The following is a 13,913-nucleotide window of genomic DNA, read 5'->3' as shown; positions in this document are numbered from 1 at the left end:
ATTCACAAAGCATTTTTAACATAACTAATGGCAACCGTGCAAGTAATCTTACATATGGTTGCCACCTATGTAATCTTGTCTGATATGGTTACTAATAACGCTCTAATAATATTAGTAGCTCAGGAGGATTTTCATTTCATATAGATTTTGTAAGCATTTTTTGTGTTGATTCAAAACACATTTCAGCATTGGAATATAAATCTGATTTATAATCAGCACTGTCACCTTCATTGAATAAAACATATGTAACCCGCAACTATGCAGATTACTAAATTGTTAATATTAACACAAGTATGTAAGGGCCAGATGTTGCAAACTTTTGCGAGTCGCAAATGGCCCGAATCGCAATTTGCGACCCCGCAAAATAGGAAATGGGATGCAAAAATCCCATTTCCGACTCGCACAATGCAACGCAAGCCATTACCGACTCGCAAAAATAGCGACCCGCTACTAGGAAGTCGCATTTTGCGAGTCGCAAACCAAATGCAATAGCCACTCGCAAATTGCGACTAGTCGCAAAAAGCCCATTTTGCACTTCCAATTTACCACTAACTCAGAGCAGGTGGTAACCAGAACCAAAGTATAAAAGGAGACCCAGAAGGCATCTGGGTGACTCAAGATGGCGGAGATATATGTGATAGGAATGAGGAGGAGAGCCCATGCCGCCCAGCAGAGGAGGAGGAGGAGGAGGAGGAGGAGGAGGAGCCAGAGACAGGAGAAGATATACAGAACCAGGCAGACACTTTTCCAACAAACAGAGGAGGAGATTTATGATAAATACAGACTCAGCAGTGCAGCAATACTAGATTTAATAGATTTACTCAATCCATAGCTACAACGCCAGACTGTGCGCGGCTGCGCCATCCCTACGCATGTGCAAGTGCTATGCTCACTGCATCTCTTGGCCTCGGGTAGCTATCAGGGGGTCATTGCTGTGGCAGGTGGGGTATCCCAAAGTTCACTCTCACGGTTCTTCAGGGTATTCCTAGATGCCTTACTCACACACATGTCCAGATACATATACCTACCCAGGAATGAGGCAGAAATCAACAGCACCAAGTTGGAATTCTACAGGATTGCCAACTTCCCCCATGTCATAGGGTGTGTAGACGGGACACATATACAAATATGCCCTCCTGCAAACCTGGAATATCTGTTCCGCAATAGGAAGTGTACCCACTCACTGAACATCCAGGTGGTATGTGACGCCCATTATGTTATCACTGACATGGTTGCCAAATTTCCAGGAAGTACACATGACTCCTACATTTTCAGGCACAGAGGGATACACCAACGCCTAGAACGTGGGGAGTTTGGAGACGGATACCTCCTAGGTATAGCTGAATACACCTTGCAGACATACACATAGGTCAATGTGGAACCCATCTATGCCCAGCTAACATTGTGCATTTTGTGCTAAACAGGTGACAGTGCATATGCACTACGACCATGGATTCTTACCCCGTACTTAACACCCAGCAATGAGACAGAGAGGCGATACAACAGTGCACATAGGAGGACCAGAAATATCATAGAAAGGACCTTTGGACTGCTGAAGGCAAGATTCAGATGCCTCCACAGAAGTGGAGGTGTCCTCCAGTATACCCCAGTAACAGCTTTCAAGATCGTTGTCGCATGCACTATACTGCACAACATTGTCACCAGACGTGGGCTACCTCTCACCCCAGAAGACCCAGATTCGGAGGATGAAGAGCAAGAGCTACCATATCGCCATCATGGGGATAGAAGCATTGCAAATCAAGGCACAGAGACAGGAACACATTGCAAACAATTACTTTGGAAGGTACGTGCTAACTGTCACCACACTCACTAATGTCACACACAAAGAGTCCAGGTGTGAAGTGGAACTAACCAGTGATTTAATTTGTGCACCAAAAAAAACTATATACATTGACAACAGTTCAGGGGCTGTAAAAGTCCACCTGGCATGAGGACACATTGACCTCATGTGCCTCTACCCCAAGACAGTGTGGAGCTCATATTCTACGCCGGCCTCGGCCAGCATGGCTGGTACCAGGTGTTTCAGCAGTGCCCTGCCTTGCGCTTCCTCTGCGCAACACCCTGGTGTCACTGGCAGAGAAACTGCTGATAGTGGAGCCCTCCTCGCTGTCTTACGGCGTGTCAGCCCCGCCCCTGTCCACCTGCCGTGCCTCCATGATATCCACAGCGTGGCTGAGACATCCCAATCCACGTGCCACATCACTGGCAAAGTGGCCTATGTCTACTTGGAGGCTGACCATGCGCCTTGAAAGGCCAGTAGTGTTCACAGCCAGCCTGACAATGGAGGCAGACATGGGGTCCAGCCGGTTAAGTAGCTGCCTGTCACGACGCCTTGCACCCTCTCTCTCAGTTATGAGTTCTGCCACAAGTTGTCTCATGGAGAGTGCAAGGTCGCCGACATGTGTGTTCAGTTGTTGCAACTCCGTGTGTACCAGCTGCATACCACTGCTTTGGTTTTGCTCCATGTGCCGCATTGCCCCTGAAATTTTCTGTATCTCCTGTGTTTGCAGGCGCTGACCCCGTAGGAGTGCGGCCTCAGCAGGCGACATGGAAGTGTCTCCTGACTCTGCCTGCGGCTCTGGTGGTACATTTACACGTCGCCTGCGACGCAGTGGAGGCTCTGTGTCATCTACAGTGGCACTGTGGCTGGGACCAGGTGCTGGATCACACACGAGTATGGCAACTGGTGCATCATGAGGGGACTGTGTGTTGGTAGTGCCGGTCTCTGTGGTGGCTGGTCCTGACTCGTCTGCAGGCTGGTGGCTGACCTGTGGCCCCTGGATGCTTTGGTTGGTGGTGGTGTCGTGTGGGAGACCTGTGGGACATAGGGAACACACTGTCAGTATCCACATCTGTTATCAACTTCCTAATAAACTGTTGCCTATCAACTGCCTACTTGACTACATTGCCCATAATGCACCATGCAGGTGGTTGCTACTCTGAAATGGAGCTATTTTGGTTGTGCATGCTACTGTGTACAAGGTGGGTGGGGGTATGGCATAATTGGGAGTACATGCATGTCTCATGGTACTCACCGGTTGATGGTCCTGGCTCTGAAGTATCCAGCTCTCCCATCCCGCACACTGCCTCTGGCTCCAGGGTCTCCTCAACTCTTTCCTCCAGGGGTGTGGGTGGTGGTATTGTGGACGGTCCCCCTCCAGTGCCCCATATCTCCCGGAGCCGCTCTGCCACCCTCTCCTTGGTCCGGGAGCGCAGGTCATACCACCGTTTCGTTAGCTCTTCTATGCTACGGTGGCTGACACCCAGGGAGTTCACCTTGTCTTGGATGTCCATCCAGATTCTTCTCTTCTCCACCTCTGGCACACTGAGGGCTGCCCTCCCAAAAAGTTGGTCATGGTGCTGGCAGCACTCCTCTGTCAGCAACTCCAGCTCTTTCTCTGCAAATTTCAGTTTGCGCTTCCTTGGTGTCTCAGCCATGGTAGCTGCTGTTCTCTCTGTTTGCAGTTCAGCAGTTTAAAATGGGTGTGGTCCTCCCTCCTCCCAGGTGTATTTGTAAACTTCCTGGCTGTGATGTCATCATCAAGAGCCAGGAAGTGTTTTCCAGAGTGTTCTGCTGCACCTGCATTCAATTTGCGGCACAGTCGCAATTTGCGACACCCACTCGCAAATTGCGTGTTCGTTTTTAGCACGGTCGCCAAAAGCGACCTCGCAAACAGCAGACTCGCAATCTGCGGTGCGACTTCATTTGCGAGTCGCAAATTGAAGTCGCGTTTTCTTCTTGGATACCATTTAGCGAGTCGGAAATTGCGACTCGCTAAATTTTTCCTACCTACATCTGGCCCTAAGTGTTTAGACTCAAACATGTCTATTTGTAAATTTCTGAGAATAGTGGAATATTCAGTAGTCCAATGTTTACTAAAAAAAAGCAGGACAAAATAAATCGTACAACTGTTTAACCCATTGAGCATAATCTGGTATGTATTTTGTACCAAAATGTAGAAAGCCCAAAAGTGATTGAAGCTTTTTCAAGGTATTTGGTGGTTGCTAACAAATGTGTTGCCAGGCTTCTGCCTTCATTTGATAATTCATATGCCAAAAAACAGGACACTGAGAAAGGCAATTTTAGATTTTTGAAAATTGAATTTAAAGCCATATTCAGCAAATCCCAAGATTATACGATCCATTCTGGCCAAATGTGAGTTTAAATGCTTATCTGTGAGGTAAATATCTTCTACAAAAGACAACTCTTCTGAGTCAATTTCTAGTACAATTGACATCACTCAGGCAGCAAACAGGCCTGGAATGTTCTGATATTCTTGTGGAAGCCTACAGAACCTTTATTTGGTTTCTAGAGCTGTGAACAAGGTCAAATTACGGCTTTCAGGTGCTATAATTTCACTATAGGAAAAATACAATGTAGTTTTGTTTTCTTTACCAACTATGCTTTTTATTAAGGCTGTGCTGTGTGCATTCTGTACAGCAAAATACCATATTTGAGTGTTTAAATGTCTATAGTCCAATACTATACAGTAGGAATGATCAGGGGCAATCATAGGGAATAATTTATTATTCCTAGGAGAGACCCAAAGCTCAATGAGACTTTGATATGCTGATTGTGATAGAATCTTCCAAACAGGGCGTTTAGTTTGTTGTTTAATAGGGTATTGCTTTTGTACTTGGGGGCTGGTCCTTATAGATATACCATGATAAGATGAGTCTTTATCCCAACCTGTATGATTGTGATATAATGCTGGGGCCTGTGTAAGAGCATTCTGCAGCAAATGCTTCTTTAACTTCTTCGGATAATAGAAAATGAAGGTAGTATTACAACTTCCCCTTGTGGGACTTTTCCAGCAAACTCATATGGCCAATCAATGTCAGCCAAGTGATTGTCATTTAGATCTCATATTCATGAATTAAATTCTACCAGAATATTAGTTTAATAGTAAGGGTATGTCACCCTCAATTTGAATGTCCACGTCAGAAAGACTATCAGGAGGGCTTAGCCGCTGATCTGGAGTTTCAACCTGTACATAGTCATTAGTCGGTCTCACCACCAGAAACTCTGGAAGAGTCTGGCGAACTATGGTGGCCTCTGCTGCCATTCCGTCACTGATTGGATATCTGTCACCTTGGTGACAGAGTAACCCCCTCTGTCAGGATCTAAATCAGGCCCTTAGTCTACATATGTCATCTGTAAATGTTGTTTTGTTTGGCTAGCTCACAGTACCACATCTTATACCTCTAATCTTTCAGCGTGATAGACGCTTTTGGTAACCTCGGACATGACTACTCCAATTCCCAATGAATTTGTGGAAACAGATCTAACCCTTTCATTTGTCACTTTTGCATGCCCAAGGCGTCACAAAAAGAAGATACGAAAATACATTTTGAAATATTTATTGACAAAATGTTATCCTTGTAAATAAAACATGAGCTGTGATTATTAAGCAGATGAGACACATCATTGTAGTAAGCATTGTTAGAATGGTGAAAAACACAACCATTTCAACCATGTTAATTGTTCCTAATGTTGCTCCTATCTTACACTAGTACCTATGCACTAGAGAGAGATTAGAGGGAGTACACTTCTGCCAGACCTGTTGGAATGATTTAACCCAATACCTTGGCATACGGTGTCAGGAAGCTGCCCTTAGTTCACTATAAAATTAACCTCTCTAAATGTGAAGCCTGCACCTTTGTCTTGCATGGCTGTCGTCCTTCTCAGGATGAAGATCAGGGTCAACAGGGCTTCATCTCAGTCACAGCAGTTCCATGATAAACTTCAGCATAAAGTGCCTCTCCCTGAGTTGAGCGTGGACGCTGCTTAAATAATAAAACACTATCCTCATTGTCCTGTGCCACAGTTGCAGAAGAGCGTCTTTAGTTAGTCTAGAGAGAAAGGGCTCTCCTATGCGCACAAAAGGATTGCGTTCTAAATGTGTGACCCTGGAACTAATTGTGCAGACTACATAGTTTTTGTGGCAGTGCTACCGCAGCGGAAACCATAGCGGTGGGCCGGGTCCTAAAACCGCCGGCGCCCCTCTGTTGACCGTCGGGTCGTATATGAACATCTCCAGCCCATCGGTTTATACCGCCATGGCGGTATGGGTGGAGATGTGGCAGGCTGGGAGCGGCCAACCCGCCACACTTATAATGTAGCGGTCCTCACCCCCATCCTGTTTGTGGTGATACCGCCAATTTAGGGTCATAATGACCACCTTTGTGTAGTTTTACTGATTTTGTTGATTCACAGAAGTAAGGGCCATGATGTAGATCAGTCTGCTATGTTTCTTCAACATGAATGTCCATGTCATAAGATCAGTTGCGACAAGATTAGGTTATCGTCCAGTTGCACATTTTTTTCCTCGTTGTTTATTTATATATATCAAAAATAGAAAATCCCTTTTTCTAAAACATCAGGAAAAATAGGGGTGCTGTTGTGGCTCCTCAACACTGTTGTTTGTAATATGTATTATTAAATATGTGAAGTGATTGTGGGGCAAGGCATTGAAAATATGTATGAATGGCTGCAAATTAATGACTTTAGGATGTCCACCATGTTGGCAATACCAGGTCCCATTTTTGCACCCTCAATCCATAGTTACAACTTTCAATACAAGTTAGCATTTGTGACTAGAAAAACCTGGAGATCCTAATTCTCTCAGGATAAGTAATTTACAGTTACCTCGGAATAAGGCCTACGCACTTTAAATTGTTTTACAAACACAGTTCTAGGTCATGTATGATAGCTCAAAGGAAGCAATTGTAATGGTTTACTAATAGAAAATTATTGTGTTTCTTTCAGTCACAGAAGATCTTCTAAGACGTCGTGCTGAACATAATAACTGTGAAATATTTTCACTTGAAGAAATCTCTCTTCACCAACAAGAAATAGAAAGGATAGAACATATTGACAAGTGGTGTAGGGATTTAAAAATTCTCTATCTTCAAAATAACTTAATTCCAAAAATAGGTAAGCTGAACACAGTAGGTGCTGCCCTTCTGAATGTATATTTACTATGATGTTATTGCACGATAGCATTGAAATTCTCAATTGCTTTTCATTAGAATGAGTATTACCTCTTTTCAGTTTCTGAAGTTATTTATTCTTAACTTCCGTATTTTGTTAAGTTTAAAGCATAAATGCTTTGGTTACACCTTTTAACAAAAATATTTACCTCTTATCCAATTTCTGAATTGTGCGATGAATGCCAGATAGCGCTGTGTTCTGTTGGTTGGTGAAGTAAAATCCTAATGCTTTTTTCATTGGATATTTTGTTTCTCACCCTCTTCTTCCTCTACGTAGGGCTAGCATGACTACTTCTGTCGGTTTCAAGTGTTTGAAGTAAACTGCTTGTAATCAGGTGGTTCACCAGGATTACACTGAACAGAAGTCTGTAAAGAAAATTATACAAGTCTCTTAATGAAGACACATGCAATTTTAAAAATGGTATAAAAACATGTTACTTAATATTCTGTTGTTAAATAGGGTCAGACACATTTCTACTTACCAAGTATGCCTAAAATACATAAATGACCGTGCCCTTTACAAAAGATATTGCCTGCTTGAGGGAAAGTGCATGTCATGCTTAGCAGAAATTAATTCCTAGATGCAGATAATCCTAGATTATCCTTACATAAAATTCCATTGCCGTCCACACAAGATTGTGCCTGGAGCTGTTGGTAACCTCAGTAGATATTTCCCTCTATTGTGCTTAGACTGTGTTTTTTTCTGGCAAACAATAGCACATCACATGTCATAGATGGGTCCTAGCACCAGTTTAGAATATTATAAATGCAGCTGACCTCACAAAGTTGACTGCTGTTAAAAGGGCTGAGCTTGGAGCACGGGTGACCATTTACAGAGCTGGTTTACTTTCAAAGACCCTAATGTGCTTCATTTTGCTATTTTAATTAACATGTGGATGATTTGGAACGAGCACATTTACACTGAGATTCTTTCTCCTTCTGAATTTAGGAACATAACTAAAAGGGCCGTAAAATGTTATGAATAATATTTATTAATAAAAACAACCACTCAGAAGACAGATATAAGATTCATATATCAATAAATGTGTGCTTCAATGAAGAGAAGGGAGACAGATGCATTAGGTTGAACCTGCGATTCATACATAATACTGTTATAGCGTATACAATTATAGTTCCACCAGTACTGTTTTGAGAAGGTGTGGCCCTGCCACAGATGTTGTGGTTTATCCTAGTACCACAATAAAGAATATCTGCGGAAGACGTGCAATTATTCCATTTCTTTTACTTCTTTAAGCTTCAGTACACAACAAACGGGTCTGCCTTGTCCCTCCGTCCAGCAACTGTCTCACACAGAATTCTCGACCTTGGAACGCTAAAACATCACAATGTACACTGTGTCATTACACATTACACTAACATGAAGAAGCAATAATACAACACATCCCCCCCTCTTAACACACTAAAAAGAATAATCCAATAAAAACAAAATAAAACCAACACATAATATTGTGAACAACATATTGTGAACAGATGTTTAATCCAACACAAAATCTTTCAACCAGCCAGGCAATTTCCTTTTCCTCTTCTCACAATTAGACATAGCATCATCCAACTTCCTTTTTAACCTTTGTTCTTCCAATCCACCACTCGATCCTTTCACATTCCCCTCATCCTCATTACCAGACAAAACGGACGTGCTAGGGTTGTTACTCACTTCCCCTTGTGTAGATGTAGATGGTCTTCCATGTCTTTTAGCCATATAGAACCTCTAGCACATAACACATCACCTTCCCCACAATATTTATCTGAACACAAAGCAATGTGCTTCAGGTTCCATACTTTTCCACTCTGCAGTCTTACAGCATTCTGCAACTCTTCCATTACTTGTTCCGATTAAAAAAAATCTACTTTCCCCCTTTGCCACCTTATAAGGTTTGTTTTTTTACTTGCACCCAATCTCCCACTTTAATCTGAATGGGTTTCACTGTATGTACTTTACCATAATATAATTTACTTTTCTCCTGTGTTCTTTTCAATCTTTTTTTACACTATCCAGTGACCAGTGTTCAATTTCGCACTCCCGTAACCATGCAGGACTAAATTTGCATCTAGCTTACCTACCTCACATTGCTGCAAATGGGCTAATTCCAGTAGCTTCATTTTCAGTCACTGTATAAGCCCACCCAGCTTTGCAAACAGCAACACACCAATTATAATGTTTTCTCATTGCTGCTTGAATACCCCCTTTAACACTCTGTTGAGCCTTTCTACATTTCCATTCCCCCTGAGTTTATAAAGAGAAGTTGTTTTATGTGTTAAACCTACTCTTTCAAAGTATGCCTTAGCAGTCCTAGAAATAAACTGTACACCATTGCCACTCAGAAGCAATGCAGGAATTCCTTCTGATCAAAACAAATATTTTTGTCTAAGAATTCTAATACCGATGCAGTATCAGCTCTTTCCACTATGTCTACAACTGGCCACTTTGAGAAAAGATCCATCAATAGAATCATATATTCTTTTTGCTCTCCTACAGGACCCATTAAATCCACAGCTACACATTCCCATGGTTGTTTAGGGACTCATTTCTGATCCATAGGTGGTCTTAAAGTGTGTCGGGTTGTATCAGCAAATGAACAAATATTACATGCCCTAACACATCCTTTCACTGCCTTATCCGCTCCCGGTCACCAGAAGCGTTCTTTAACCTCTAATTTAGTTCTCACTACACCAAAATGTCCATCAGGACATAATTCAATGATCCTCTCACGTAATGCATTAGGAGGAATAATCTTACTTCCCATCAAAACGAAATCATTATCAATGGACATTTCTGACCTAACTTGCCAGAAATGTCTACACCCTTCTGACAACAAGTCCTTCTTGGGCCACTCTTCCAACAAGTATCTTAAGATAGTTTGCAGTTCCACATCCTCCTTTTGTTCTTTCTCCCACATTTCTTTTTTTATAGCAGGTCTGCCCGAGTCATGTATAATTGCAACCTTGAAATCATTCCATGGATCTTCCTTACATTCTTCCAATGGACAGGGCATTCTGGACAAATAATCAGCCATTACATTATTTTTCCCAGAACATACACCATCCGGTAAATGTAATCTTTCATTCTCATAGACAATCTCGCAATCCTAGCAGATGCCACCACATTTCCTTCTGAAGAGAGTAATTTGATCAAATGTTTATGATTGCATTGAATAGTAACCATTTTACCTCACACAAAGGAGCGAATATGTTCTAAACCCTATGCTCACACAAGTCCCTCTCTTTCTATAATGGGATATAGGCGTTCAGGATCGTGATGCAAACAAAATTATGTTCTCTTTCCTTTAGCATCCTTTTGTGACAATACAGCTCCTAACCCCTTATTACTAGTATCAGTAGTCAGGAAACAGTCTAATTGAGGATCAAAGGGCCAGATGTTTCAAAAGTGTTTACCCGTTCTATGTCTATGGGAAAATGTGATCATACATATGGCCCAAAGCTTCTTAAGTTGGTTACTTTACACAAATTTGCCTTGATAACATTAAATTCTACTTCACACTGAGAGTTCCACTAAAATTTGTTTTAAAAATTACAAAGTTGCCTTATGTTGTAAACCTTATCTGCGAAATTCTAGATGAATTTTGTGCTAAATTCTGCTATTCCTAAAAATGATCTCACTTCATCCTTCTTAGAGGGTGCAGGAGTATCAATGAACAACCTTATTAATGATGGCTTAGGCTTTCCCCCTTCACCACTGATGACCTGCCCCAAATAAGTCACATTTCTTTCCACAAACTTGCACTTACTCAACAGTCAAACCCTCTTTTCAAACACTCCCAATACACATTGCAATCTTTCATCGTGTTGTTGCTTGTTTCCCCCCAAACCCTAAAATATTGTCCTGGTAAAACATCACTCCTTTTTCTTTCCCAAACAACTTGTCCATCAACTGTTGAAAAACAGCTATGGCTGATGCCAGACCAAATGGCATCCTTTTAAACTGGAAAGAGCCCACATGAGTGATATAGGCTGTGAGTTTCTTAGACTGTAGTGTAAGCATAATTTGCTGGTAAGCCGCAGATAGAGGAATAGTTGAGAACCAAGTAGCACCTTTCAAGCATGATACAGTTTCCGTGATTTTTGGTAATGAAAGCGAACAACAACAATGGCATTATTCAAATGTCTTTAATCTACACAAAGATGGATTTTACCATTGATACATTGATTACATTACCATTGATACATTGATACATTATGCGAGAACCCCTGGTGAGATTCATTAAGAGATCTGTATGGTCTCTGTCACATCCATTTGCACTAATTTTTCCAATTCAGTCAACATTTCATCTCTCACTATTATAGGTATTGGTCTCAACTTATGTACTTTCGGTTGAGCATTCTCTTTTAGTACAATTTCATGCTCAAAACCATTTTATCTTCCTAGTTGTTTGCAGAAAACCTTTGGCAATTTCTTTCCATCTCAACCCCAATTGAACTTCCATATTCTATCACAAGTTCTTTATTTTTACTATGAGGATCCAAAATTATATGCAACCTTCTTTGATCCTGCCAATCTAGAACGAAAGGTCCCCTTTTTGCTGCATAGCAGTTGCTTCTAGTATATCTGTTTTTAAAATAAAAAGACGATCATCTGTAACCTAGAATATTTTTTTCTCCAGTGTAACTTTCAGGTTCAGTTTCAGGTGTAACAAATATCCACCAATTTTCCCTACAAACGTGCTCTTCCACATATTCTCATTAATAATAGTATAAGGTGATACCGAGTCTGAACACATTGTAATTGGCACACCTCCAATTATCATTTCACATTCCCGTTTCCCTCTGAAATCACTTTCCTCAATGTTCAGTACAACATTTATCCTTTAGATTCTTGACAACCTTCGAATTTCCAATATGTTCCTCCGAATCACTATCACTGACGCTTTTTTGTTCATAAATGCATTTAACACAGTTTTTCTTCTTTTGGAACCCCTTCCCAAAGTGGCCAATTATGCCACAATTGCTACACTTTTGTTTCAATGCCGGGCAAGCCTCAAAAAATGTTAAGCGTTCTTTAATGTCACAACGGTAACATCGCCTCTCTTTACTTCCTGCTTTCCCTCTAAAATGTATTTTCTGCTCCTTCTCTTGTCTACGGTTAGTTTCTTTGCAAACACATTCTCCTTCCTTGTCAGGTACTTTCAGTTGCGTTGCACATCTCCCTGAAATTTCTGCCTTTCGTATTATACCTACAACATCCTCTAGTGGAGAGTCACCATTTATCTATAACCGCTCCTGTGTGGCTGGGTTATTAGCATGCACAACAAGTTGATTTCTAATAAGATCATCATGTAACACACCAAACTTATAATTATGGGTAATTTCTTTAAATCTGCTATGTAATCATCAACAGATTCTCTTTTATTGGTAATGCCGATACACACTTTAGGCACAAAATATTTGTCTAAGTCTTGTAGCGCTGCTGAAAAAACATTTCCGTCACCTCCATGTAATGTTTTTTGGCATTCCATTATACGTTTTTAACCCTAAAAGTCCCAAAGAATGTGGAAGAATTATTTTTTTCTGCTCTTCCAAAATGTTTCCATCTTCATCAATGGCACCAATATAATTTGTAAAATAGTCCTTCCACTCCACTTATTTCATTGAGGGCTCTGACCCCTAGACCCAAAATGCATGTGGAGGACTAATGTTAAAGTTCGTTTGTGCCATGCTGATAAATAATAAGGCCGGAGTAAACTCAACTTTGAAACATATATGTGTATATAAATAAACTATATATTTATATATACATTATATATAGATTGGTCCTCAACTGTTTCCTGTGTAAAGTAAACCAGGACCAACGTAACTGTTTAATATTCCTTTAGACGTAAGGAAAATAATTACTTTAAATTCCCTACTCCAACACACTCCTATGGCAGCACAAGTGGTAAAAACACACGTTAACTGTGTGCGAATAGACACACTCCCCGTGCGCCTAATTACAGGTGCACCGCAATCTTCCTTCTTGATCCTTTAACAGTGCAGATTACGAAGGTTGTCATGGCAATGGCAACGAACATGAGTTTGATGTTTCATTACCCACAATGCACTTCTTAAAGGAACACTGCACAAGGCAAGCTATGCGCAGTACACAAGAATAAATGCACGAGCCAGCAAAATACTTTGGTGCACGAGACAGAATCGTTTGTTCTCACGCGATAGGTCTTGCGTCGTCCTCCGTGCTGTAAGTAGAGAAACACTCTACTATAGCCTTAGAACCCGCCGTAGCGGGCTCTACCGGCTCTTAAAGGCCCGCTCCCCAGCTGTAGCTGTGAACAAAGCGAACATTGGAATGTTGGCGCTGCGGGCTTTTACCGGCCAGTAAAAGCCCGCAGCACTCCATTGTTTTCAATGGAGCCCCCAGCATTCCAATGTTCTAATTTAGATTAAATACCACTTACAGGGCTGCACAGATACGCAGAAAGGATTTGGGTTGTCGGTCTTCAAAAGGTGCCAGGGTTCTTTAAAACTTTTCGCCAAAATATTGTGGTGTATTCTAGTACCACAATAAATAGTATCTGCAGAAGCCGCGTGATGATTCAATTTATTCTATTCCTTTAAACTTCAGTACACAGGAAACAGGTCTGCCTCGTCCCTCCGTCCAGGAACTGTCTTAGACAGAATGCTCGACCTTGGAACGCTAATACATCACAATGTCAACTGTGTTAATACACATTACACTAACAAGAAGAGGCAATAAAACAACGACGGATCTTTTGTTTTCGTGCTCAGCCGTAGCCCATGCCTAGCATGCATGGAGGGAAGAGGGTACGACTGAGGCAGAGTGGCCAGCATATCTTCTTTTTTTGGAGGAGAGATGTGAAGCTGGGCTTGTAGAACAAGGAAAGAGCTGCTGAGTCTCGCACCACAGCAGG

The 13,913-nt window shown here is 41.7% G+C and overlaps 1 protein-coding gene across 3 annotated transcripts in view; it reads left to right on the top strand.

Moving 5' to 3' along the window:
- The window catches only part of DNAAF11 (dynein axonemal assembly factor 11), a 210,929-nt gene that overhangs the window by 62,782 nt on the left and 134,234 nt on the right, over positions 1-13,913 (top strand). For all 3 annotated transcript variants that reach the window (XM_069220770.1, XM_069220771.1, XM_069220772.1), the window contains exon 2: positions 6,791-6,958. In XM_069220770.1, coding sequence (XP_069076871.1) covers positions 6,791-6,958 — 168 coding nt within the window. The remainder of the gene's footprint in view (positions 1-6,790; positions 6,959-13,913) is intronic.

The sequence above is a fragment of the Pleurodeles waltl genome, chromosome 2_2 (assembly GCF_031143425.1).
Source record: "Pleurodeles waltl isolate 20211129_DDA chromosome 2_2, aPleWal1.hap1.20221129, whole genome shotgun sequence".
Lineage (NCBI taxonomy): Eukaryota > Metazoa > Chordata > Amphibia > Caudata > Salamandridae > Pleurodeles > Pleurodeles waltl.
Note: the sequence above shows the minus strand (reverse complement) of the source record. Positions and strands in the feature narration are given on the sequence as shown.